Genomic DNA, 23,173 nt, shown 5'->3' on the forward strand with positions numbered 1-23,173 from the left:
CCCCGCTCCGCTCCGCCGGGGCCCCCGGGGTCGCCGAGGCCGCGCCGCGCCCGGGACATGCGGCCGCCCCCGCTGGCGAGGAGGCGATGAGGCTCCGCAGCGGCACGGCGCTCACGCTGCTGCTCGGCTGCCTGTGCGCGCTGCTCTCGCTCTCCTGGTACGGCGCCTTCGGCGGGCACAAAGGTAAGGGGGGCTCGGCCGCCTCCGCGGGGACCCGGCCGCCGCCCCGCCGCCGGGGAGGAGGTGCAGGGACTCCGCGAGTCGGGCCCGGCTGGACCCTGGGGGTGCGTTGGGATCCAGACCCGGTGAGCATCCTGCGGGACCTGGGGGATCCCCAAGGGCTGGATCCTGCTGGAGCCCCAGGGGTGCGGACTCGGCGCGATTCTGTGTGCCTCTGGCCCCGCGGTATTCCCTGGCCCCCAGGGGACCGTGACCTGTGGGACCCCTGGGCCGAATGCCCGTGCCCAGATGGGCGGGAGGTGCCCCAGCCGGGGGTCCCTGCTCGTTCCCCAGGCGCGCTGTGGCCAGGGGTGCCCACGGAGGGTCGGGGAGATGTGGGGTGATGGACGGGCTCTTGTCTGGGTCGGGGTACGCTTGGCTTGGCTTTGGTGATGTGTTTCTTTGCACCCTCATGTTTATGGCCAAAACCTTCATGGGCGATGGGTGCCAGGTGGGTCAAATCTGCGTGGAAGGATGATGGTACCAGCAATTGTGGAGAGCTCTCAAATGCTGGGGGTTCTTTGGGCAAACTGATGAGCGGAGATCTGAGCAGCTCTGCCTTTCCTGCATGCATCTGTTGTGGCTCAATGCTGAGTCCAGTAACTTCAGTGGATGTGGGACAGGTGTGAGGACTGTGGCTTCAGCACGCAAATATTGGTGCTGGCTTTGCACTGAGTAGGCAGCTGCAGAGCAGAGGTGCAGGGCCCTGTCCCGCCGAGGCTGTGGAGGAATCCTGTGCAGATGTTGCAGAGATGCTTGCTACTGGTTTTTCCTGACAACACAACAGTTGCTTTTCTCCACCCAGTCTGTCACTCAAGCAGTGCACTGGACTTATCCTGGCCTGGAGGACAATTCTGACAGTTGCTTCTGAATTGTGTCTCTGTACTGTGTATGAGTGTGCAGCCTCCTACGCCTGTGGTAATCGCTCAGCTCTTCTAGTTGCTGCACTTTTAGAGGTCTTTAAAGGTGTGTGGTCTGACCAACCAGCCCTTGACTCTCTCATTGTATTTGGCATATAAGCATCTCTCCCTGCTGCAGCTGAGAAGCAGCTTTTTTTTGAGTGTAAGCTGTAACTTGATGGAATTGGAATCCTGTGGCACACCATGCACCATCACAAGGTGCAGCTTGTCCATGGTGCAAGGCTGGCATCAGGGCTGAGGCAGCTCTGGGGGAAGGTTTTGCTCTGATGGGCAGGATGACATGAGCCCATTCAGCCCCTTCCCTGGCAGCAGGGCAGGAGTGCCGGGGATGTGCGATTTACTCCTGGTAGCTGCAGGTGTCTGACAGGTGGCTGCTTGGACTCCTCTGCCTCATTCGTCACTGAAGGCTCTCCTGTTGTGCTGCTAAGGTTGTTTAAATCCCACCAGAGCTGCCTCCTGCAGAGGTTTGGGTGACAAGCGTTTGCAAGGCAGGGGTGCTGCCTTGGTACTGGTGGATTGGTTTGCTTCTGTTGGTCAGATTTTTAGCTGGCCAAAATGTTTGCATACCCAGGTGTTGGTGTTGTGTGTTGCTTTCAGACAGAAGTGCTAGACCACAGTACTTGTTCAGGCGCAGAGGAACGCTCGGAGAACTGCCCTGTGGTTACCCCTGAGCAGTGGCTTTGCTTGCAGCTTCCTCTCATAAATAAAGCAAAAGCAGCGTGCAGCGCTGTGTGGGCTCCGAGCAGCCCCTCCTGCTTTCAGAAGCAGGGTGGCCAACCCCACTAGGCAGTCTGTGCTGTCTGGGCTGTGTTGTCCTTTGACACACTTTTGTTTTTTAACAAGCAGCTTTTCCCTGTGGCTCATGCAAGTGCCGAAATAACAACCCTGGGTACCACTGTCCCTGTCCTTCTCGGCAGGACCCTCCCCGGGATGCGCAGTTTCCTCTGGCAGCAACAGATTGTCAGCAGCACACGGCGATGGCTACAACAGGTCACAGCCAACACGGGCCGGCTGTGTCAGCACAGCAGGGTTCCGGCTATTATGGTCATTTACGTATCAGGCCGTTATTCAATACAGAGCTGGAGAAGACCTTGAGAGGTCATTCAGTCCATCTCCTGCCCTCCACAGGATCGCTGATAACCAACCCCTTCCTGACAGATGTTTGTCGTATTTATTCTTAAAAACCTCCAATGACAGGGACTCCTAAGCTCCCCAGACAATCTGTTTGACATTTAGCAGCCCTCATATTAGGTTTTTCTCATGATTCGTACAGAAATGTCTTTTTCTTCAGTTTAGTTTCAGGATTTCTCTTCTTTTTTCTATTTATTGGGCACAGGCAGAAAAGTTCCTTCCTTCCTTTGCAGCAGCCCAGTAGATATTTCGAAGTTGCTACTGTTTCCTTTACTAATACAGATTAAACCACACTGGTTCCTTTGATCACTATTTTTTAGGTCATGTATTCTTGGTCTGCCTCTTGTTACTCTCTTCTGGACCATCATCCTTGGTGAGGAGTGATGGTTAACCTGGGATAAAGGGCTGAAGTTGCTGCTGTATTTTTGCTCAGAAGACTGGGGGTTACTTCATATCTTTTACAAACAGTGATCCTGTTTATATATATCCCACTGTGTGTGCTTTTCACTTTTGCCATAGGTGACTCATGTTTATATTTTTTATCCCATCAACCTTTCAACTATTCCTCTCCAGAACTTTTCCTGCTTTTCATTCCTTATCTTGTGTTTGCCTGGTTAATTATTCTTACCAAATTGCTTTACCTCATGCTTGTCCTTGTTGAACTGAGTCCTTTTTTTTTTTTTTTTTCCCAGACTGCTTCTTCTAAGTTATTGGGATTGTTTTGAATTCTTGTCCTCTTGCATGCTTGCAGTCCCTCTCAGCTTGGTGTAGCCTTCCAGGGCAATCAGCCTGTTTTCTCTGCCATCAGCCAAGTCATGGACGAGAACACCAATTGGTGGGGTGGGTTCTGCTGGAAGATGCTTCAGTAGGGTCCTCCCAGTCTGTGCTCATAGAGCAGTGCCCTGTTCCTGGGTGGTCTTCCCAGCAATGGTGGTCCCACCTTCAGACAGCTCAGGCCAGTCTCTGCATCCCTGGCTACGTTACGGGCATGTCCCATCAGACACTATCACAGGTCTCTGAAATCTTTGTTTCTTCTCCCCTTCCTGCAAGTTCTGACACCCTGTCACAGAAAGAGAGATTTGATGTGATTTGTTCTTGATGAGCAGAGGTTATTTCTTGCTCAAGTTCTCCTTGTCTTCTAAGCACTTCAATTGAACTTAAGCTGATTATTCTATAATTTCCTGCTTCCTTGTTCCCATCCCTGTATTTTTCAAAGATAGGCTTTGTGTTTTCCAGTCCTTTGTAACATCAGTCATCCCCTGTGAGTGACTGGAGACAATTCCCAGTGCTCTGGAGTTGCTGATGTCGTTGAGTTGTGGGGAACTCTGGCAAGGTGTCCACATTGCCTCCAGTGGGGGATAATATCATATTAAAACACATGTAATGCACTGCAGAGTCTGCTTGTCTTCCCACTCTGTGTTGGGAGGACAAAACAATTAATTGAAAGAAAATAAACCAGAACAAACCATGTATAGAGCTGCTTTTCTGAGACCAACTCAGGGCTTGTTTACCTGCTAATGGTGTTCTGCCGTGCTGTGGTTATTAGTAAAGTTTTGACCTCATGGTCTGCAAAAACAGATGCTGCCTCTTTCCAATTATAAATGGGATTTGAAATAGCCTGCTGGAGTGGGAAGAGAAGGGCAGCCTCAAATAGCACAGCCACTCACCCAGGCAGCCGGTGTCCAGCATCATGGGCTGTTCGGAGGTGGCCACGTGCTGTGCGTCACGGTGGTGGGTGTCTTGGCCAAAGTCTGATATTCTCTTTGCTGATTTTAGATTTAAATGTGGTTTAACTTCCCAAAACCATGAGCTGCCATGCAGAGAGCTCCTTTGTAACCTGGTGTCAGGTGTTGGATATGTAGGGTTTAAGGGTGGAGAATCAAGCCTTTGGGAAGGCACAGGCAGGTTTGGGTGTTAGTGTGCCCAGTGTGGGGACTCTAGGGGACTCAGGACTTACTGAGGGATCAGTAAAACCAAGAAGGTTTCATGACTTTAGGTAAGTCACTAGTACAGATGGGATGAAGACAAACAGTTTAACCTACCTGCAATTAAATTGTTGTGGTTTTTTTCATTTCCAATGGTGAAAACTGTTCATTTCTCAACCATAATGTTTATTCTTATCTTGACTGACTGAGCAGCCATGTGCTGCTTATACAGCCCTTCTCTTTGCCCCTTGCAGCCTATGCCAGAGCCATAAATGCTGCAGGATATTTGGGTTTTAAGTGTTGGGATTTGATTTTTAATTGAATAGGAAATTTTAAACCTTGTGTTGAACCTTTTAGGAGACTCCCAACATGCCGCCCATTGGAAATGCTACATTTCCAATGTAGAGGTTGACATTGTACCTCCTCAGTATGGCTGTGTAGCTCAGGGCAGGCTCTGTATCCATGTTTTTGTGCAGGCTTCCCCTGGCAAGTGTTCTCTCTGTCAAATTTTAATGATTTCTAGTTACCCACTGCCAGCCAGCTCCTGGTTTCCATTCTAAAATCCCAACTGCAGTCAACTCTGTACCTGTAGATTTGCCTGCAAAGTGGGGTTGCCCTTTGCATGGTGGCTTCACACCCTTAGGATCAATTGTGACTGTGTGGTATTTTGGACGCTCACCTTGTGGGAGCTGTTTTTCCCATGGATGTTGTGGAAGCGCTTCAGAACAGGCATGCACAGCTCCTTGAAGGACTCGCCACACACATCCCGGGTGGGTGTCTTGGTGCAGGTCTGAGCACAGGGTCTCTCCCTTGGTTTGTGAGCGTGGTGAGGAGCAGGATGCTGGGTTTGGTGGCTGTGGGGCACTGGCTGCAGCGTGGACATTGCTCTGGTGCAGCAGGGAGGCCTCAGGCAGCATCTTGGTAAGGAAATACCACTCGCGCAGTGCCGCACACGGCGGGATGCTCCGCCGCTGGGGGTGTCCTTTGTGGGAAGCAAACTTTGTCCCAGAGGGACGTTCCTCTGAGTGTGTTTACAAAGTCTTCTTCTATAGTGCATAAAAGCCGTGAATGCTAATCCGCTCTGGAAGCAGCAGAGTCAAAGCTTGATACCATTAAATACGAGCCGTGTCCTGCGGCATGTGGGGTTCCCGCTGCTTTTTCATTTCTGTTGCCTGCACCAGCTTGACTTCAGGTTTTTGTAGTTTCTTTGAGGTCTTGGGCACTGCCTGCAGCGAAATGGATACGAGTGAAAGCCCTGGTTTCAGCTGGGATCATTTCACTGCAACCCTTGCAAGCATTTCCCAGGAGGAGAGACACCAGCAGGAGACCCAGCGAGTGCTTTTGAGGGCTGAGGAGGTGCAGGCGAGGACCTGGCTAGGGAACCATGGAGTGTAGAAATCTGTCATTAAAATGCATGGTGATTAAAAAGATGTGCAGGAGCATTTCTGAGAGACTTTACGTGGCCTGGGTGATGCTCAGCAGACACTGTGGGAAATTGGTGGCTGGAATGCAGCAGCATTTGCAAAATTATCGCACCTGTGACTTGAACAAATTCATCCCAAGAGCAAGAGGCACTGTGCAATCTGTTGATATGCATTTATCGAAATAAGTAATTCATAGTCTGAAGTCACCTGTACTTCTGTTTTTATTTATTTGCAGGTTTTTTAAAGGCCTTTAAATGGGCCTCTTGACCTGTACTGTGTGTGCACTTGCTGTGTCCTGTTGCTGCTCCCACAGTAAGAGCTGTGGTTGTGTGATGGAGTTGAAGTTACAAGGGCTTTCTCCTAGCCTGTGTTCTTCAGCATAGACTCGGATTCGTGTCCTTGCTGTGCTGTGTCCCTCCCTGTCTTGGAAAAGTCAGCTGGCTGGTTTCATTCCTCAGTTCCCATCTGCTCTCTGGGGACAGTGACATCTCTTGTCACAGGGGTTTGGAGGACACAGCCACGCTTCTGTGACAGCAGGGTCTGTGTCAGCGCGTAGGAGAGGAGCAGGCAGAGGAGGTTAACACACACACCCCCAATTATATCAAGTACTTCTCTTGGTTTACTTCTTTTGCAGAACAAAACTCATTTGTGATTCCCTTTGATTCATCTAAAACAAATCATTGATTTGTACTTATATCCTGAATGTTCATTGATTATTCACTTAGTGTTTAATGTAAAACACATCTATAGCTGGCTAGTTTAAGTGAAGCTGCCAGTCATCTCTAGAAAGCCTTGAAGCCACTAAGTGCTGGACAAATTGCTTTAGCAAGAGATGGACAAGGCTGCTGCAGGTAGGCTTGGATTATCCATGGCCCTCCCTATTCACAAAACTCAAACCAGTCACCAAAGGACCAGTTTTTCTGATTGTGGTGTAAAGAAACACAAACAAATATCCATACTGGGCTGCCTGGCTCAGCACAGGCATCCACAGCCACCAGGACATTGAAGGAAACCCTTGAGGCTGAGCCTCAAAATAAAACCTGCCTAAAAATACTTGGAGATGATGCTTAATGTTCTAGGTGAAAATTTTCCATATCATTATTGTGCCAATTCTAATGCTGAAGTTTTCTTTTTCATGAGACGGAGACCAAGAGGTTGGGAGATTGGGTGGGTGAAGAGGGCTGCTGTGGTGGCAGAACTCACTGGGCAAATTAAAGGGTTGTGGAAAGTATTAAAATAATCAAAGAGCTTCAGTAGGGGCAGGCAGGTTAGCACTGTTAGGAGGAGAGGCTTTTCAGGGAGGGCTGATCAAGCATCTGCTTAGCAGCTTCCTGATGCAGGCAGAGGATTGTTGTCTTTGATGGAGGGAAATAAATTTTTTCTACCTTTTCCATTTGAATTGCAGCTTAGGGGGCTTTTTATTCAGCAATGCCCTTCTTGGGTTTATTTTCGAGCTCACATCAGGCTTCCCTGCACAGCAGGAAAGTCTGGGAGTGGCAGATTCCTGTATTAAATAATCTCTTTCTGCATTACTTGTGTCACTGGCTAATTCTCCTTCTGTTTTGTCCTGGTGTCAAGTCACATTTGAGTCTCAGGATCAGTGCATTAGCATGGATGTGTCTCTGATGCACACAGATGGCTCTGTAACTCCATCTCTTCTCCTGCCTGCCTGTCCCTGCCTTGGAGTGACTCCCCCAGTATTTAAATATTCCACCCCTCCTGTGCTACGTACAGGATAAATACTTACCTAAAGGTTAATCTGTATTTTGAAATGACTAGACATGCACACAAAAATGTCTTGTGCAAGATATTTTCATTTCTGCTTATATTAAAGTGGACAGCAGTAGCATTAAAATGTAAATCATTAGGCTTTAAAGAAGCTTCTGGGCAAGAATTAATCTCCACCTGTCTTTTAGTTCATGGTGAGTTTTGTTGCGTTACAGTGTCCATTTACTCGTGGCTATAATTGTCACTCTGGTTGTTCAGGAGTTGTTGGTAGTGGCAGTGCTGCTGCCTAGTCCATACCTGTTCCTCAATGAGTTTTCAGATCATCCTGATCACATTTCAAGTCTGCCTTAGAGCACTTAGGTTTTTCTTCTCTCCCTGCGATGCCAAGAGCTTTCTGGGAGGTTCAGCCTGGAGACCCTTTTTTGTCACTCACTGCTTGTACGTACGTGGCAAGAAATCTCCTGTGAATTGTCACACATTCTGAGGAATGTCACGGCTTAGGGAGGAGCCAGAGGTTGTGGTACCAAAAGTTTGTGTAGCCTTTAGAAGCTCTTGTAAATAATCAAAGAAACGCTTCTAATCCTGAGAAATGAGCTCCTTAAAGATCTGTGTATATGTATTTTATATTGTGAAAACAAGTAGTGGTTTAGTTAAAGCATAGTAGTGAGGCCAACCCTGCCCGTACCAAGAACTTCACACAGAAGCTGGAGAAGTTTTCTGAGGGAGAACTAAATTTCTTTATTCCTCTCCAAAAGACAGACACTCAGGGGAGCAGAGCTGCTGTGCAGTGTCCCCATGTGAAGAACAAGAGCAGTGTTTGTCTGTATCCTTTGCCAGGTGAATGGATGGATCTGGTGGTGGTTGAGCTCTCTCAGACTCAACCACTGCCACAGACAAGTACCTGTCGGATGAATTATTCTGTTAATGCTGGCAGAAGTGTTGTGGTGGTCTCCCCTCCCTCTGCTCTGTGCCCAGACTGTGATCTTTTACTTTTATTTGATCTCGCCTTTCATGTTTTAACTATTCCTTTTTCGTGCCATCTCTCATTGCACTCTCTGGAGCTGGCTTTGATATCTTTTCTCTTTGTCTTCTCTTTCCCTCAGTTTCCTCCCTTTCTTCTTCCTTTGATGCTGTAGAAAATGACCAGGATGGAGATCTTCCCATGTCTTCCCTCTCTTAACCTTGTCCAGTTCAAGTTATCCACTATTTGAAGAACTTTACCAGATACTCACCTAATAGTGTGGCTTCGTTAACACCAAGCAATGATTTTGGGTAGAAGCTGGTTTAGGCTGCCTGGGGAGGCGATGGTGCTGGTCTTTGCACCAAGTGTCAGGGGTTGCTCTGAGTCCATCTGGGTCCCAGGAGTGGTGGTGAGGCCAGGCACAGCCCCCCAGGACATAGCATCCTGATTCCAGAGTGAGGATATGCTGTGGGGATGTTTCCCCAGGCGTCACATGTGGGTGGCTGGTGCTGATGGGCAGCAGGAGCTCCTCCTGCACGTCATATATAGAGCTTCAACTAAATTGAAGGAAAGGCAAAAATTGTGTTTAAAAGGAGATTGATTTACTGACTTTGAGGAGCGAGAAGTATTTAGGAAAAAAACTGGAAATGCAAATTCTGGCTGAGCACAAGCTTCGTCATTTGATGGCTGAAATTCTCCACTTTGTCGTGCCAGTGAATCCACATGAAACATGTATTTTCCCCAAGCTAAAGAGCTGACCTGGGTGGGGGAGGTAAGTACTCAGAGTGGTGGATGAGCATAATTAGGACATGGATTGTGGGTTGGCTCTGTATAGATCAGTTTGTGTTTCGTTAATGTCTGGTTCCACCCTGTCTGTCTGTTTTATTGGATTAATTTATTACTTTCTGAAAGTGCCTCTCCACTGAGCTAAAATATCTATTTACGGGAAGTATTTGGTTACCATGAAAAAGTGTATTTGGCATGTGTTTGGCAAATATTAAGTACTTTCTTCTGTTTCTTTTGCAATTTAATCTTCTATTTATCTTGGGTATTGATTGCTGAATGCCTTGGTAATTATTTGCTGATCTTGAAAACAATGATTTTAGAGGCTTGAATTACTTTTGTAATATTAATCATTACCTTGGTGTGCTTGCCTCAAAGGATGGGCTCTTTCTGACAGCTCCAGGTGGACATTTACTGTCTGAAATGATGCCGCCATCTTAAAATAGCAAAATCATTACTGGTGTTTTGTTCCCAAAACTAAGCAGATACTTGCAGAGATGCAAACCTGGCAGTTGCAGTGAGCTCACAAATTTGCTGTTCCTCTTGATGGGAGGAGTGGCCAGATTCTGAAGTCAAATAAAAATGTGGTTGTATTCAGTTTCCAAATTAATTTCATGGTGTATTGGTCCCAGCTCTGGCGCAGGGCTGGTGGGGCAAGGGGCGGCCCTGCTCCGGTGGCAATGGAGCTCTGCCAGGGGGAGAGAAGCCACACTCCAAAGGGTCTCACACTTGCAAGTGAATGCGGTGCCATACAGAGGCACATCTTGCTTTGGGGGAAGGTGAGAAATTGAAGAGTCTCTGCTGGGAGCTGAGTAATTGGCACCTGCTATTATTGTGTCCCTCCTCCCCCTTTTAATAACTTGTTTATAGAGATAACTCTCCTACAGATCTCATTACACAGCCATAAAGCACGATTCTTTAAAAAATACATGCGTTCCTATTCATGTCAGGTCTGAATACCTACCTCCTTCATTTTCCATAAGGAGAAGGGATGGTTTTTGTGGTATCCAGGCATCTTTCCTCACTGCTGGTCAGAGTCAGGGCTGCCCGTGAGGAGACGATCTGTGTCCTTGCCATACCTGGATGGAGATGTAATCCTTCCATTAATACAAAACCTGGCAGGCAGTTAGAGTAGCTGGGAGGGGAATTTTGTCTTCTTGTTGTTTTAGGCCTTGAAGCAAGGGGTTGTGTTGGCTGTTTGAGTGACGCTGGCCTGATCTCCACCGGAGCTTGCACAGTGGCATACATTGCTGGGGAGCACGAGAGGTGACGTTTAGCATACGCCCCTGGGATTTCTAGTGCAGTGAATCCTGCTTCCTGCTCATGCATCAAGTGATACGTTTAATTGGTTTTAACAGTTTCATCCTTGTTCTTTTATTAGTGGATCGTGGTGCAAAAGGAAGCTGGGAGCATTTTTGGATCCTGTCCTGGGTAATTCGATGAGTAAGTCTTGCTGAGCTTCATCTCTGTGCAGGTGCAGCGATGCATCTCCTGCAGGGGATATGGGGGGAAGAGCGTCTCCTCCTCCTCCTCCCAAACACCTGTGTGAGGAAGAAAGAGGAGGAAAGGGCAAAATCATGTCCATGACAATTATTTTTTGATTCGTTTCATCACCTTATAGAACAAGAATGATAAAGGGAGCCTCAGAAAAGAGGGCATTCCAGCAAGCCCTGGCAGGGATGTAATCTTTTTTCTTCGTATTGAGGTATAAAGATAATTCCAGTCGGGATTGAAACAGTGGATGGCAAATAATTCTTGAACAATCCGCTTATGGTGTTCCAGGATGCGAATGAAAACCACTAATGGGATAAAGAAGGATCTAGATAATTATCTTGACTGCATTAAATCCCATCCTTTCAGGAGAATAGTCTTGTGTGGACACCAATTTCATGTGTATCAAATGCTAAAGCTGACTAGACATTTTCAGAAGCTGGCTGATTCCAACACAGCCATCCTCTCTTCGTGATGATCTGTCTTTTTTCTACCTGGTTGGTCGTAATAAATCTGATTTCTGGTCTCTGCTGCCCTGTTTCGTTTTTTCCCCCTCCCCACAGCAGGTTAAAGCTGTGACACACGTTCTCTCCAGGGCAGATTTGAAACCTCCTTCATCTTTTTCTCCTTTCATTTGGTCTGCTGTTTTGAGAGACTTCCTGGGGTTTTTTTTTCCCATTTTACAGCTGGTAGTGCTGTTGTTTTAAGTCTGACAGAAGAGCTGCATGTAATATTAAGGTATGTGAGATATTCTTTTAATTGATCCATTTTTTTTTCCCCATCAAGAGCTCTGTCCTGCAGTGTGGGGGACAGCGCTGTGCTCCAAAACAAATCCAGTTGTACAGTCAGCTAATGAGGCTCTTATTGTAGGCTCTTCGTGTTTGAACCTAATGGATACCCCATGGATGGAGTGGAGGATGGCAGAAAGGAACAGTTTTGTAGTGACTGAGACCGTGACATTTGGATGGGGTTGGCTCAGTTAACAGCATTCAAAGCTTTGCATTACAGAAACTCTGTCCTCTGAGACCCCATGGTCAGAGGAAATGGCAGCACAAATGCACCTCTAAGAATGTGGGTGACAGCAAAGCACCTCTAGGAAGTGGCTGCTTCTTCATTATCCCCCAGCTGCTCAGGCTGCTGCATTTTCCAGCTGTCAGAGAGCCATTTCTCTCCAGCCTCACACAAAGTGTTCCCCAAGTGATCTAAGGCATGTCTGAGCTGGCTGCAGCATCTTTTGGTGAGCCAGGCTGTGTGTCCCACAATGGGAGCAATCTGGAGACTCTCAGCTGAAGACGGCTGCCCACGAGCTGTCCTCCAGCTGGAAGAGGAGGATTGGCAGTCAGCACCATTTCTTTGCACTGCAGAGGACAGATGCTGTTCATGGCTGTTCTGTCAGGAAAGAGTCCCATCATTCGTTTGGAGAGCACCCAAATGCAGCTTCTCAGTGTCAGACCCTCTGAAACCACAAGGTTCCCATCTTTACTTGCTGTCATGGCAGCATTGTTAGGGCTCAGTTGTCTTTAGAAGTACAGAAGGGCTTCCTTGCTCTTAGTGAGAAGTCAAAGAAGAAATTCTGTCCTGTCCAAGGTGGACTTGGGTTTCCAGTCTCCCTCCTGTGGCAGAGAGAGGTTACAAGGGCCAGTTTTGTGCTGAAATCCAAGGGGTTGGTGTGTCTCTTTTTGCTGTGAACTGTAAGTTGCTCTTGACACCAGATTTGCTGTTCACACCACTGTGAGCTGTCACTTGCCTGTCCCATCTGGAGGATGTCCTTAGAGGCACATGAAGCTCAGCCCTTCCATATCAGGCTTGGATTTGGGACAGGTAGGCTGCACAAGGGTGTGATGTGCAGCTGGGCACACCCCGATAAAGCACTTGCCAAGCAGGGCTGTGTGTAGAGAAGAGGATACGTGGGATCCTTGCAGCCTCTGGAAGGCTCTTTAGGAAACGAGTCATGTTTAAAAAATGTGGTCATTTTTTGTTTTGGTGACATGGTTCTAGAACAGCAACTCTTAAGCTGAAATGCTCACACAGAAGTCAGTATCAAGGTTTCTTCACCTCCTGATCAGAGTTGTGTGCCCTGTGGCTCTAGGAGCAGGGCTGAACTTTAACAGTGATGCCTGGTGCAGGCTTTTGCCTAAAAATACTGACATTCTGCAAGAGGAGTCTGGCAAGGTCTGACAGCTGATTCCTAAAAATCAATTGATTGCTGTTTAAAATAAGATATCCATCCTACACACTCGTGACTTGCACAGAGATCTTGATGGGCATTTTCACCTGGGTCTTGGTATCACTGCACACCCTTCAGATGAACCACTCATTAAGAAATCTCATTACTTGCTCTGTTAAAGGTGTCTGGTTAGCTGAGTTGAAGTGTCCTTTCTCCAACCCAGTGTTGTGATGGAGCGGCTCCTGGAGCTGTTATGCCAAGTGTTACCTCCACAGAGCATTATAAACGATCTCCTGCCATCTCCTGCTTGGGTGAGCGCTACCCAGAGAGAAACTGTGATTTTTTTCCGGATGTCTGCACATCTCTCAAGTGACTTGCACGATGCACACACACAGAAAGGCAGATATTTCATGTCTCTTTGGAAATCTGTCAAGACAGTGGCAGATCACTTAGCTTGTGCTGTCTGTTCATAACTTCTAAAATGCAGGTCGAGGAGTATTGCTGTAATAGTTAAAGGTCAGGCAAAATTATACCTTTAGCCCTTTGTAGCAGCTGTGGCCATCAAAGGAGGTGTTTTACTCCTGGGATTGAAACTTTAAGCACTCGTCTCTTGTTCCACAGTGCTGGTTAGTTACTCTGCAAGCCTGCAAACCAAAGGTGGCCATTTCTGCAGGGGCTCATGGTACTCAGAGGCCCCAGTTGAGACCAGGATCCTCTCTGGTGTGGCCTGAATGTCCTGGGTGCACTGGGAAGCCTCCCAGAGAGCTTCACCATGAAAAGCTGGGCCAGGAGGAGTGGGTCCCTGTAGGTGAGGTGGTTGTCAGTGGCAGAATTTGAAATCCACATCAACTCATCAGCATCGTTTGGTTACCAAGGTCACTGCAGTGCTGCGACATACATGGGGATCATTTGCATCAGACTTCAGGATTTGATGGAGAGGAGGAAAGGGAAGATGTTGACAAGAGAGCGCTCGTAGTTGGGTAGAATTCGGATCACAGCCAGCCAGTGCAGAAAAGGTCAAGAAATTCTTTTGTCTGCTGGTGTGTGGCATAGCACACCGGCAGGAAGGTGTGGATTTTGTACATGCACTTTGTTTAGTTTGGCTTCCAGGAGAAGTCCTTATCTCTTCTCCTGCTGCCAGCTTCTTTGGACTTGCCCTCTTTCCCTCTGCTCTGCCTACATTTCTTGCTGTGATTTCAATTATTTATACCATTTCTCTTCCCCTTAAACTGCTCCACTGCCTGTGCACTATGGAAGCAGCTGTCGCTTCCCAAGCCTGTTCTGCTGATGTGTGAAGAGCCGATCCCTCTGCACACAACTCGTTAAGAGCATTTCAGGGCTCTTCAGTGTGGGCAGCTATGTGGATGTAAAATTGCAATTGGATCTTACCTTATGGAAGATTTTAAGTGCGGCTGGTGAAGTAATGATCTACTTATTAATGTCAAATAGCAGGAGGGAGCTGCTCAGGGTAACAAGAGGAAAGGAGGAAGAGTTTTGCAGAGGAGTGTGTCCCCTTCTTTTGGTGAAAATTAAGCAGCTTAAAACTAGAGGTTATTCTTCTCTTGGTTCCACCAGTGTACATTCAGCAGAATCTCATTAAAATAATTTAATTTCTTTTTGACACAGGCTGATGTCACAGAGGTGACAGGGAGGCGCGGCCTCACCCAGCTGGTCTGAATTCAGAGCTGAGGCTGAGAGAGGCAAATTCAGCCATCCAATTTAGTCCTCCCTCATTTTTACCTCTGCAGCACTAAGCTTGGAGAATGAGCAGAAAGAGTTTAAATCTCTTTCTTCATTGCTGCCATGTTCAAACTGAATTAACTCTCATCTGAAGGCAGCCTGTGCTGTAGGAAATATCTGCCATGGTCCAAACTGTGTTTTGAGGTCAGAATTAAAATGTATGTAACTGTTGAGCAGTGAGTAATGAATACTCAAATCCTGCTCTTTGCCAACAGTTGTTCTGCAAGATGTGATTTGTATACATCCCTTGTACCTGTGCAGGTACATGAATGTGTTATTAGAATAGGAACCAGCACAACATGTCACAGGAAAGAATGGTTATAAGGTGAAGCGGCTTGCTGGAAATTTAAATAATTTTTTATTTCAAACCTACATTTATTTATTTGACTTCTACAAATGTAGCTTCTAGAGTGTACTAGTAATTGATGTGAGGATGCAATTGTATTCATGGCACATCTGTGTCAGGGGCAGTATTTATGTGCAATGGCTGCTCCATGAAATATTTGTTCTCTCCTCTTGGCTCCTCCATCCAATAAGTAGACGTGAGCTCTCAGGGAAAGTGCAAACAATTTTTAGAGCTGTTCTAGATATATAGATAGGTAGATGGATAGATAGATAGATAGACAGATATAGTCCTTAAAGAATTTTTTGATTGTGTAACTGAAAAGAGCTTTTGAAAAGATAGAACAAGTCTCAAGTAAAGAATGGCCAGGGAGAGGCTGGTGCTTTGCTGTATTTGATGGGCTTTCAGCCTGCTAATGAAGAAAGCCTAATGCTCCCACTTTACAGAGTACTGTCTGAGGACTGAGACTCTTGGGATGTGTTTGAGTGCATGGGCTTCCTTCTGGCTTCTTTTGGATAGAGACCATTCAAGTTTGAAACAATTGCTTAAGTTCCTTAAATTGTGTCCTGTCTTCTGAAAGAAGAATTGCAGAGATAATTGCAAAGTAAACTGAGGAGAGGCTGACAAAAATGAATGAGGCAGAAGTTTGGGTAGGACTCGCTGTGTGCTGAAGTCATTCTTCTGGTCACAGTGGCCAACGTTGGTATCACATGTATTTCAGAGGTTAGTTATGTGGTACTGCCAGATTCCCAATGGATTAATGGATGTTTCCATTCAGACTGACAGCTCTTGAGGCCCCACAGCAGTAGGGTGAAGGTGGTGTTACTTGACTTCTAGACAGGGAAGTGGATTGATGAAAAGCAAAGCCCTCTACAAGGCTGGCTGGGTGTCATTCAGCCCATTTCACAGGTGGGAAATCAGGACACAGGAGAGGTTCCCAACCTGCTGGGTGCATAATCCCTTTGGAACCTCCCTCTGAGCATCTCTCCTGCAGCCCCTCAAACACAGAAGCCGTGTCTACAGAAGGATGGGTTTGTGTTTCTCTGCTGGCATATTTGTTACTGGAGGAATGGCATTTATTGGGATTTTCTGGGATATCTACACTTGTTCTGGGCTGGGAAGTCTGTGGGACTCGGGGCAGGAACTTCAGGCTGTGCCAGGAGGGCAGACGGAGCGAGCATCCTCTCTGCAGCATCTCACCCTGCTCAGCTCTGTGTTCTTCAGCAAGGCTCCAGTGCCAGACAAAATACACGTGGGGAGGCAGCTGGTGCCAAAGCTGCTCGAGGAGAGCAGCAGTTGGCCATTAGTGTGCTTAGAAGTTGGGTGGATTGATTGTGCTGCTGTGGAAACCCAGGGCCAGGGGTGGAAGGTCACGCCGCAGGCTGCTGTCAGCGCAGGAGAAAGAGGGAGATTTTTATGTTTTGTGGCGCCTCTTTTCCTACTTTGGAAAAAGGTTTTATTTTATGTGTCTGTGTAAATGCTTTATAACCCAAGAGCTGTGGGTACTTTGAGTAATTGCTCAAAAATTGATGGTGAATTTTGACCATGTACAGACAGTGCCTTCAAGTTCTGAGGATTCTTCTCACAGATTGTGATGCATTTTTTTACTGCATTTAAATGAGTTATTTTATATAAATTCTGAGTGCTGGCAGGCTTACAATCACTGGGGCTTTTATAAGCTTGCTTTTTCTAAGGGACTGAAACAATGTCCTTCTTCCCAACAGCTTTCAACCTTGTAGTTTCACTTCAACCCGGGTAGGCCATGGTATGGAAACCCCAGAGGTGATCTAAAGTCCTCTGGTTGTTTTTAAGGTAGCCAGGAGAGCAGAAGAGAGATCTGTTGATGGCTCTATCAGGCATAGGTGAATCTGTACAGAAAGTGTTATCTTCGTAGCCCAAGCCACAAGAAATTATTTTATCAAAGGTTTTGGTTGAGTACAGGATGTCCAGATGTTGGGTTCCCCGCAGGGGTGGAGTGTGTTGGGGTGGCTGTAGCCAGCAATGTTCTCTTTGCCTGGTCAGTAGCTCAGCCCATCCCTCGTAAAGTCCTGCCAATGCAGAAAATAAACAAGACCAAGTTTTCTGTGCCTTCTCACACTTCTAGCAAGAGTTAGAAGTAGCAACAGAAAGAAAGTATTTGGGGGGGATGGGGGTGGGGGGGAGGGAGGGCAGGGTTCATGGGCCCATCCATTTCAGTATTCCTACCTATGGCCAGAGCCTCATTCTCTAATTTTCGTTGCTCTGGCTGCTTTGTTTTTCCTTCATTGCAATCAAGATAATGCAGTACAATAGTGCACTAAGAATTCCAGCTATTCAATTACCTTTCAGAAGTTGACTTAATTGGCTCTTTAAGTGATAGCTCTCTATTGTGTGCAATCAGCACCACTCAAGGAGGGAGCAGGAAGAGGAGAAGGCTTTTGTTTCTAATCAATAAACAGAGGTCTTTGAAATAATGCTGCTTGCAATTTGTATCACTGGTTAAATTACACTGAAGATGATCATCTGCACCTTCCTGGAGGAGCACAGCTCTAGCAGAGTAATAAAGCTTTACTATCCACAAACGTGGACTGTTTTACTCTGTGTTTCAAGTTAATCCAGTATTCTCCCCTTGAATTTTTTTTCCCCCCAAAGTACTAAAGAAAACCAAAGCCAAACTGCTGCAGAACCTGGCACAGATGGTTTGGGAAAGTCTAATATGTAATGACTAATCATTTGGTTTGTACCTCATAAAGTATGCAAATAAATGTGATACCTGATGATAAATAATTCAAAGTCGAGATGCAAGGCAAGGGGAGATTATAGAAGGAATAAATATGTGTAAACCAACTTTAAGAAAAATAAGCAATCTCAAAAGCTTAAGCTCTTCTTCCAAGCTACGCTCCATAGAAGCAGCTGCTTCTTGGTGCAGGTTTGCTTCCAGTGCTTGAATCCAGGGGACTTTAGGCCAGCAGGATTTCCAGTTTGTAGTCAGTTTGGCCAAAAACTACAAATCTCAGGAGCTGTCCCCCTTGCATAGCTCTGTTGCACTTCAGGCCATCACTGAGCCTGGTTTATGCAGCAGGAAAGCTTTGCCAAATGCATCAGATTTCTTTTAGATATATATTTTTTGGTTTATTTTTTACTAGTTATTGAGTTAAAAGTGATCATCTGCTTCATAGTTTCATTAAAGCTAAAAATAGTAGTCATAATAAACTATTTAGTCCTCATTAAAAGTATTTTGAATCCAGAAAGGTCTTCTTGAGATTGCAAGAGGCACAAGACTGGAAGTCATGCTCAGACCCCTGGTGCTACTACTGCCTGGGGCAATTCCAGCTCCCGTCCCCTAATCCATCCCCTCCCAAGGGGGTAGGTGAGAACTGCAGATGCAGACCTGTATGGAACCACAGGTTTTAATGATTAAGCATCCCTCACACTCCTGGGTAGGGTGTGTGTCTCTCTGCACTCCATTTTCAACACCTTCTCTAGGGAATTTCATTTGCTTTGTGGGAGCAGCCATGGGATGTTCTTTGCAGGGATTGGCTCGCTCTGACCAAGCTGGGATTTAATTCATTAAAGATGCTTCTTCCTTTGCTCCCTGCCCCATCCTGGTAAGAGATGGATAATCACCCTTCAGTGCAATGTTCTTGCAGCGGGAGGGAAGATGGTGTTGATGCAGATTTATAATCCTGCGCTGAAGAACAGCTTTAAGATCATTTCACATGTCAGCTTTGTAGGAGTTTTCACTAAACTGTGGAGGTAGCTTGATTTTGCCCTTTTATCAGCCAGATATAGCAATGCTACAATGTCCTGCTCCAGCTCAGCATTTGGCAGCGTTCCTGAAATTGCCAGCAGCCTCCTCCTGGCAGCCGCTGGCCAGTGTCAGGCGCCTTCATGCCCAGACACCCCGACAAGGCCGTGTTTGTTCACTGAGGGTTGGTACGGTCCTGCCTCGGTGGAGGAGTGGAGCTGAATGGTCATTTTGTGATGACAGTAATTACAGCATCCGTGCAGTTCCACCATCCAAGTGTTTTACTGATGATCCCAAGTGCCGGGTTGGTTCCATACTGACTTTGCAGAGCACCGTGGCGCTGGGGGAGTGTGTGGCCTCTGTTTACCAGATGCAGTTGGTTTGCTCGTAGTTTTGTCTGTGTTGAGTTAAGCAATATAGGGGAAGGAGGGAAAAGAAACAACTTTTTTGTTGCAAATTTACTCTGTGGCTTCTTCGGCTCCTGGGAGGGGCTGTTATGATAAAGTCTGATATATTTTCACATCTGCCTACAAAAATGTAGGATTTATCTTTCAAATGAAATTTGCTCTGCTGCGCTGCCAGCAGGGTTTTTTTGAGTAGCTATTTTTGTGAAATATAACCCGAGAATTTGTATTGGCTTAACACTTAAAATGTAGCCAGGGGAAGATGGAATATTCATCTTTATTGTATTTGTTTCTCCTGTAATGAGACGTTACTGTCTGTCGTAAAGGAAGTGGTTCTCCAGCCCAGGGAGCATGCCCAGTGATTTTCTGCTTGCTCCATTAGCTCGTGTGCAGACCTCCTGATTTTTTATGTGCATGTGCTTTTCTACTTGTTTAATCCTGCCAACTGCTCTTCTGGTTGGAAATCCATTTCTATAATGCTGGGTATTACACAAATTTGTTGAAGCTCTTAATGCCGATAACGGGGAAGGGGGGTGAGGCTGCTTTGCCCAGTCAGCCTCAGCCAACTTTCGCCTTCCCATCAGTCACACAGAGCTTTGGCTGCAGCTCACTGAGGGCACAAAATGCACGCAGTAAAGAAAAATAAAGTTTAAGGAACAGCTAGAGTGCTGTAAATGTCACTTGCATTTTGATTTACAAAGTCCAAGCACAGCACAAATTGGATGGCTCGCTGTGCCCTGTGGAAATCTCTTTGTCTGCCTTTTTTTGCAATATTTCCATAACTAGTAATCATGGTATTGTAGCAGAGAGCCCTTCTATAAAGAGCTTTTTGGTCACTGCTGCTGTTTACTATGACTCTGTACAGCGTGTTAATTGCAGCCCCTCACTGACAGGAATATTCATCAGGAATTGCAGTGTAGATGCCAGCAGTGATGCTCTGGATTTTGGGGTTCTTGTGTGCATGATGCTTTGGGGACCAGAGGAGCAGTGAGAGGCATCTTCCCTCTCTTCGTGTGATTTGCAGTGTTTGTGGAGCTGTTTCCAGCAGGACTGAGCACATCCCTGTCTTGTTGTACTGTTCTGGTTGTTTTAATCTGTTGAATTCATCTGTGGCACTTTGCCTGGTGGAGAGTGGTGGGAGTGTTGTCAGCAGTGGCAGAGAAGGATGCCAGGCTGCTTTTTTTTATTATTATTTGTAGTAAAGCCATACAAAGTCCATCCAGGGCCTCATGACAATGGTTTGAGTAGCTGTCAAGCATGCATGTACCTTTTGTTTAAGCAATGGACCAGGCGACCTGCTCAAAGTTTAATGTGAGTTATATACTTGTGTTAACTTCTGACTTAACTCTCCAGTTCTGTTAAAAATAAAAGGAATAAAATCATTCTGGCACACTTTGATAGCTACAGCATTTGGAAGCTCTTCAGCTTCTCTCTCTCCTCTTTCCTGATTTCTTCCCAAGAATAGTCGCAACACTTTCTTTTTTAGGATTTTGCCCTAATAATTACATCTACGAAGATGTGCTGGGATGGGTTATCCTGCAAGCAGGATTATGCCCTTAAATGGAAAATAAGCCCCCACAACAGCCAAAGTTTGGGCAAAAAAATATTATTGTGGGAAAACAAGGTTGCTAAATGTGGTATTCCATGTTATGGAGCTGCACAGTCAGGAAATGCTTGTTAGTGCAGAGAGGAAATGCTCATGTCTTCTAAATGCTCCTTGCATTCTTTTTTAATTTTGTTATAGTAGGAAAACATGGCTCTAGTAAAAGACCAACTACTACCTCCTCTGTAAAAGGGACAGGAAGTGTGAGAAAACATTAGAGACAGAGGGAGAGGCCAGTCTTGCTTTAATGAACTTTTTATTTGCTGGATTCTGCTCCTCCCTTTCCCCGCAAGCCAGTGGGGATGCAGCTCCTCTCCAGGCTGCCCGTCCGGTTCCCTGGCCCTGCTGCCTCTTGGCCAAAGATTTGGGCTAAATAATCCAATTAAGATTTGCAGCTTATATAACTCTCTTGGCTTGAGGCAGCAGCCGGACTGACGGGGATAGAAGCACATCTGGAAATCGTGTACTAAACATGCTGCCGCGGCCGGAGCCAAAACGGTTTGGACAAATTTGCTCATACGCACAAGATGTCCTTTGAACAGCAAGATGAGTGTGCACGGCCTCCTTGCTGAAGAAGTTGAAGTTAAAAAATGCTCCTATCCATGAATTGTTTCCCTGGCTGGGAAGTTTAACTGGCTTTTTTCCTCCCCCTTCTCCTTTGGAAGATCATCCAGCTCTTCCTTTCCAGCTCCAGAGAATCAGCCAGGCCCTGTAGTACACTGATCATAAATAACACATATGGGTTTTTTTATTTCAAAGGTGGGAAGGACCTCCAGCATTATTTAGTCTGACTTCTTATCTGCTACCCATCACAAGAGTTGCTTTTTATTTAATCTGAACTACAGCTTGTTGTATAACTGGAACACAGCTCTGAAGACACAAGTATTTTTTCTGAGAATTCATTATAACCCTGGTAATTTATCCTAATGGTTAATGACACTATTAAAACATGAGCATTTTACGTTGGCTCGAGGGTTGGGGAGAAAATAGAATTCAGCCGTTCTGTATTTCAAGTAGTGTGCCCAACACAGGCTTAGAAAAAAAACAGTGCACGTTTTGGCGCTCTTGGATGTCTCTTCTTTTGTTGGCATCCATTACCCTCAGTAGGGAAGTTATGGGCATTAGCAGCAGAACACATTTCCCTTCATGTGCAGTGATACGTGCTTATAGCTTCATTTTATAGTCTGCTGTCTAATGTTAAAGAATTGATTTGTCAGGTGTTCAAGGCTGGTTTAGCACTCATGTCCTGCCCATTCCTGGGTGCTTGGATGGCTGCTTGTCCAACAGCTTCTAAATCTGTGCTGGGGAAGGGTTGTAGAAACATCACCTCGCTGAAATCTGATGCCAAACACAGACAGACAGACAGACAGACAGACACACACACACACACACACACACACACGGCATTCCTGGGCTTGACCTCAGGAAAGCATGCCCAGGGAATTGGCTGCAGTGTGTGCACTGGCCAGGCTGCCAATGAGTGGTGCCAGAGCTGCAGAGGTGCTGGAGGTGGTTTGGCAGAGGGTGTGTTTTGGTCCCAAGAGGGGACATTGCTGAGGCACAGCAGTGCCAAAGCAGCACTCTGTGGCATCCTGACCCCACTGTGGCTTTTAAAGTGGTTTAGCCACTTCTGGGTGGTGCACAAGGATGTGTATCTTGGCAAAACCCTCCATGCCAGGGAGGTGGTGCAGAGCACTGGGTAGCTCTGCTGGGGCTGCTCCAGTCTGCAGCAATGCAGGGCTAATATGATATTTCTTCCAGCGTATGGATTTATAGGGCTGTCAGAATGCCCCTGCTCTCACCAGGCTTTGGACATGGCCATGGGAGCCTTGTAGGAGTATCTTTGTAGTCATAAATACCCACATGCTAAGTAATGATCTTATAGTTTACACATTTGGGGGTTTTCCATGGTCATAAAACTAAATAATGAGTTCCCCAAAAGAGGCTGTATGTCTTGAACCACTCCTCCCAGCCCATGCCAGTACTGGAGCTCCCCCATATCCACTGCTCGCTCAGACATGGGTTTGCTGCCAGTGATAACCCAGCCATGCTGCCACTTCTTCCACATTGCTGCTGTGTCTGACTGACTGCCTGCGCTTGATGTTTTATTCCTAAAGAAGAGAGAAATTGGATTAAATTTTTCTCAGCCATGCACAGCAGTGATCCTGGGTAACAAAGATGATCCGTGTGCAGGAAGCTTTGGGAAGCTGGGCGTGAGGGTAGGTTATTAACTGGGGACTCACTCAGGGTGATTTGCTTTATGGATATCTCAGAGAGGCATTCCAAAGGACTCCAAGAGGTGTTGAGCAGCCTCCATGGGCCTTGAGAGACCGTTTCAGGTGCATCAGGGGTACCTAAAGCACCTCAGTACATAAATTACCTCCCTGGACACTGAAGTCCAATAAACCTCTTTGTAGAGAGGGAACAAGGGCTCAAATTTTGCTCTACAGAGTCATGCTGCAAGTTTAAAGGGCAGTTTCCTGGTGGGTGAGTCACACTGTTTTCCCTGTGCCATGCTGAGCCTTGCTCCCCTGTTGTGGGATTTTTCCTGAGTTTTGACCTCCTGGCATCCCTGGGACAGGCCCTGCAGTCCCTCACACCCACTGG

At 46.6% G+C, this 23,173-nt stretch overlaps 1 protein-coding gene across 3 annotated transcripts in view; it reads left to right on the forward strand.

Moving 5' to 3' along the window:
- Nucleotides 1–17: 17 nt before the first annotated feature.
- The window catches only part of LOC121658041 (alpha-1,3-mannosyl-glycoprotein 4-beta-N-acetylglucosaminyltransferase B), a 51,279-nt gene continuing 28,123 nt past the window's right edge, over nt 18–23,173 (forward strand). The window contains exon 1 of one of the 3 annotated variants that reach the window (XM_042014423.1): nt 18–183. In XM_042014423.1, coding sequence (XP_041870357.1) covers nt 87–183 — 97 coding nt within the window. In that variant the 5' untranslated portion in view covers nt 18–86. The remainder of the gene's footprint in view (nt 184–23,173) is intronic. The other 2 variants (XM_042014420.1, XM_042014422.1) reach the window with 2 other exon arrangements.

The sequence above is a fragment of the Corvus kubaryi genome, unplaced genomic scaffold, assembly GCF_017639235.1.
Source record: "Corvus kubaryi isolate FWS band 111438036 unplaced genomic scaffold, C.kubaryi_AGA036_p1.0 split2-37374, whole genome shotgun sequence".
NCBI classification, from domain to species: domain Eukaryota; kingdom Metazoa; phylum Chordata; class Aves; order Passeriformes; family Corvidae; genus Corvus; species Corvus kubaryi.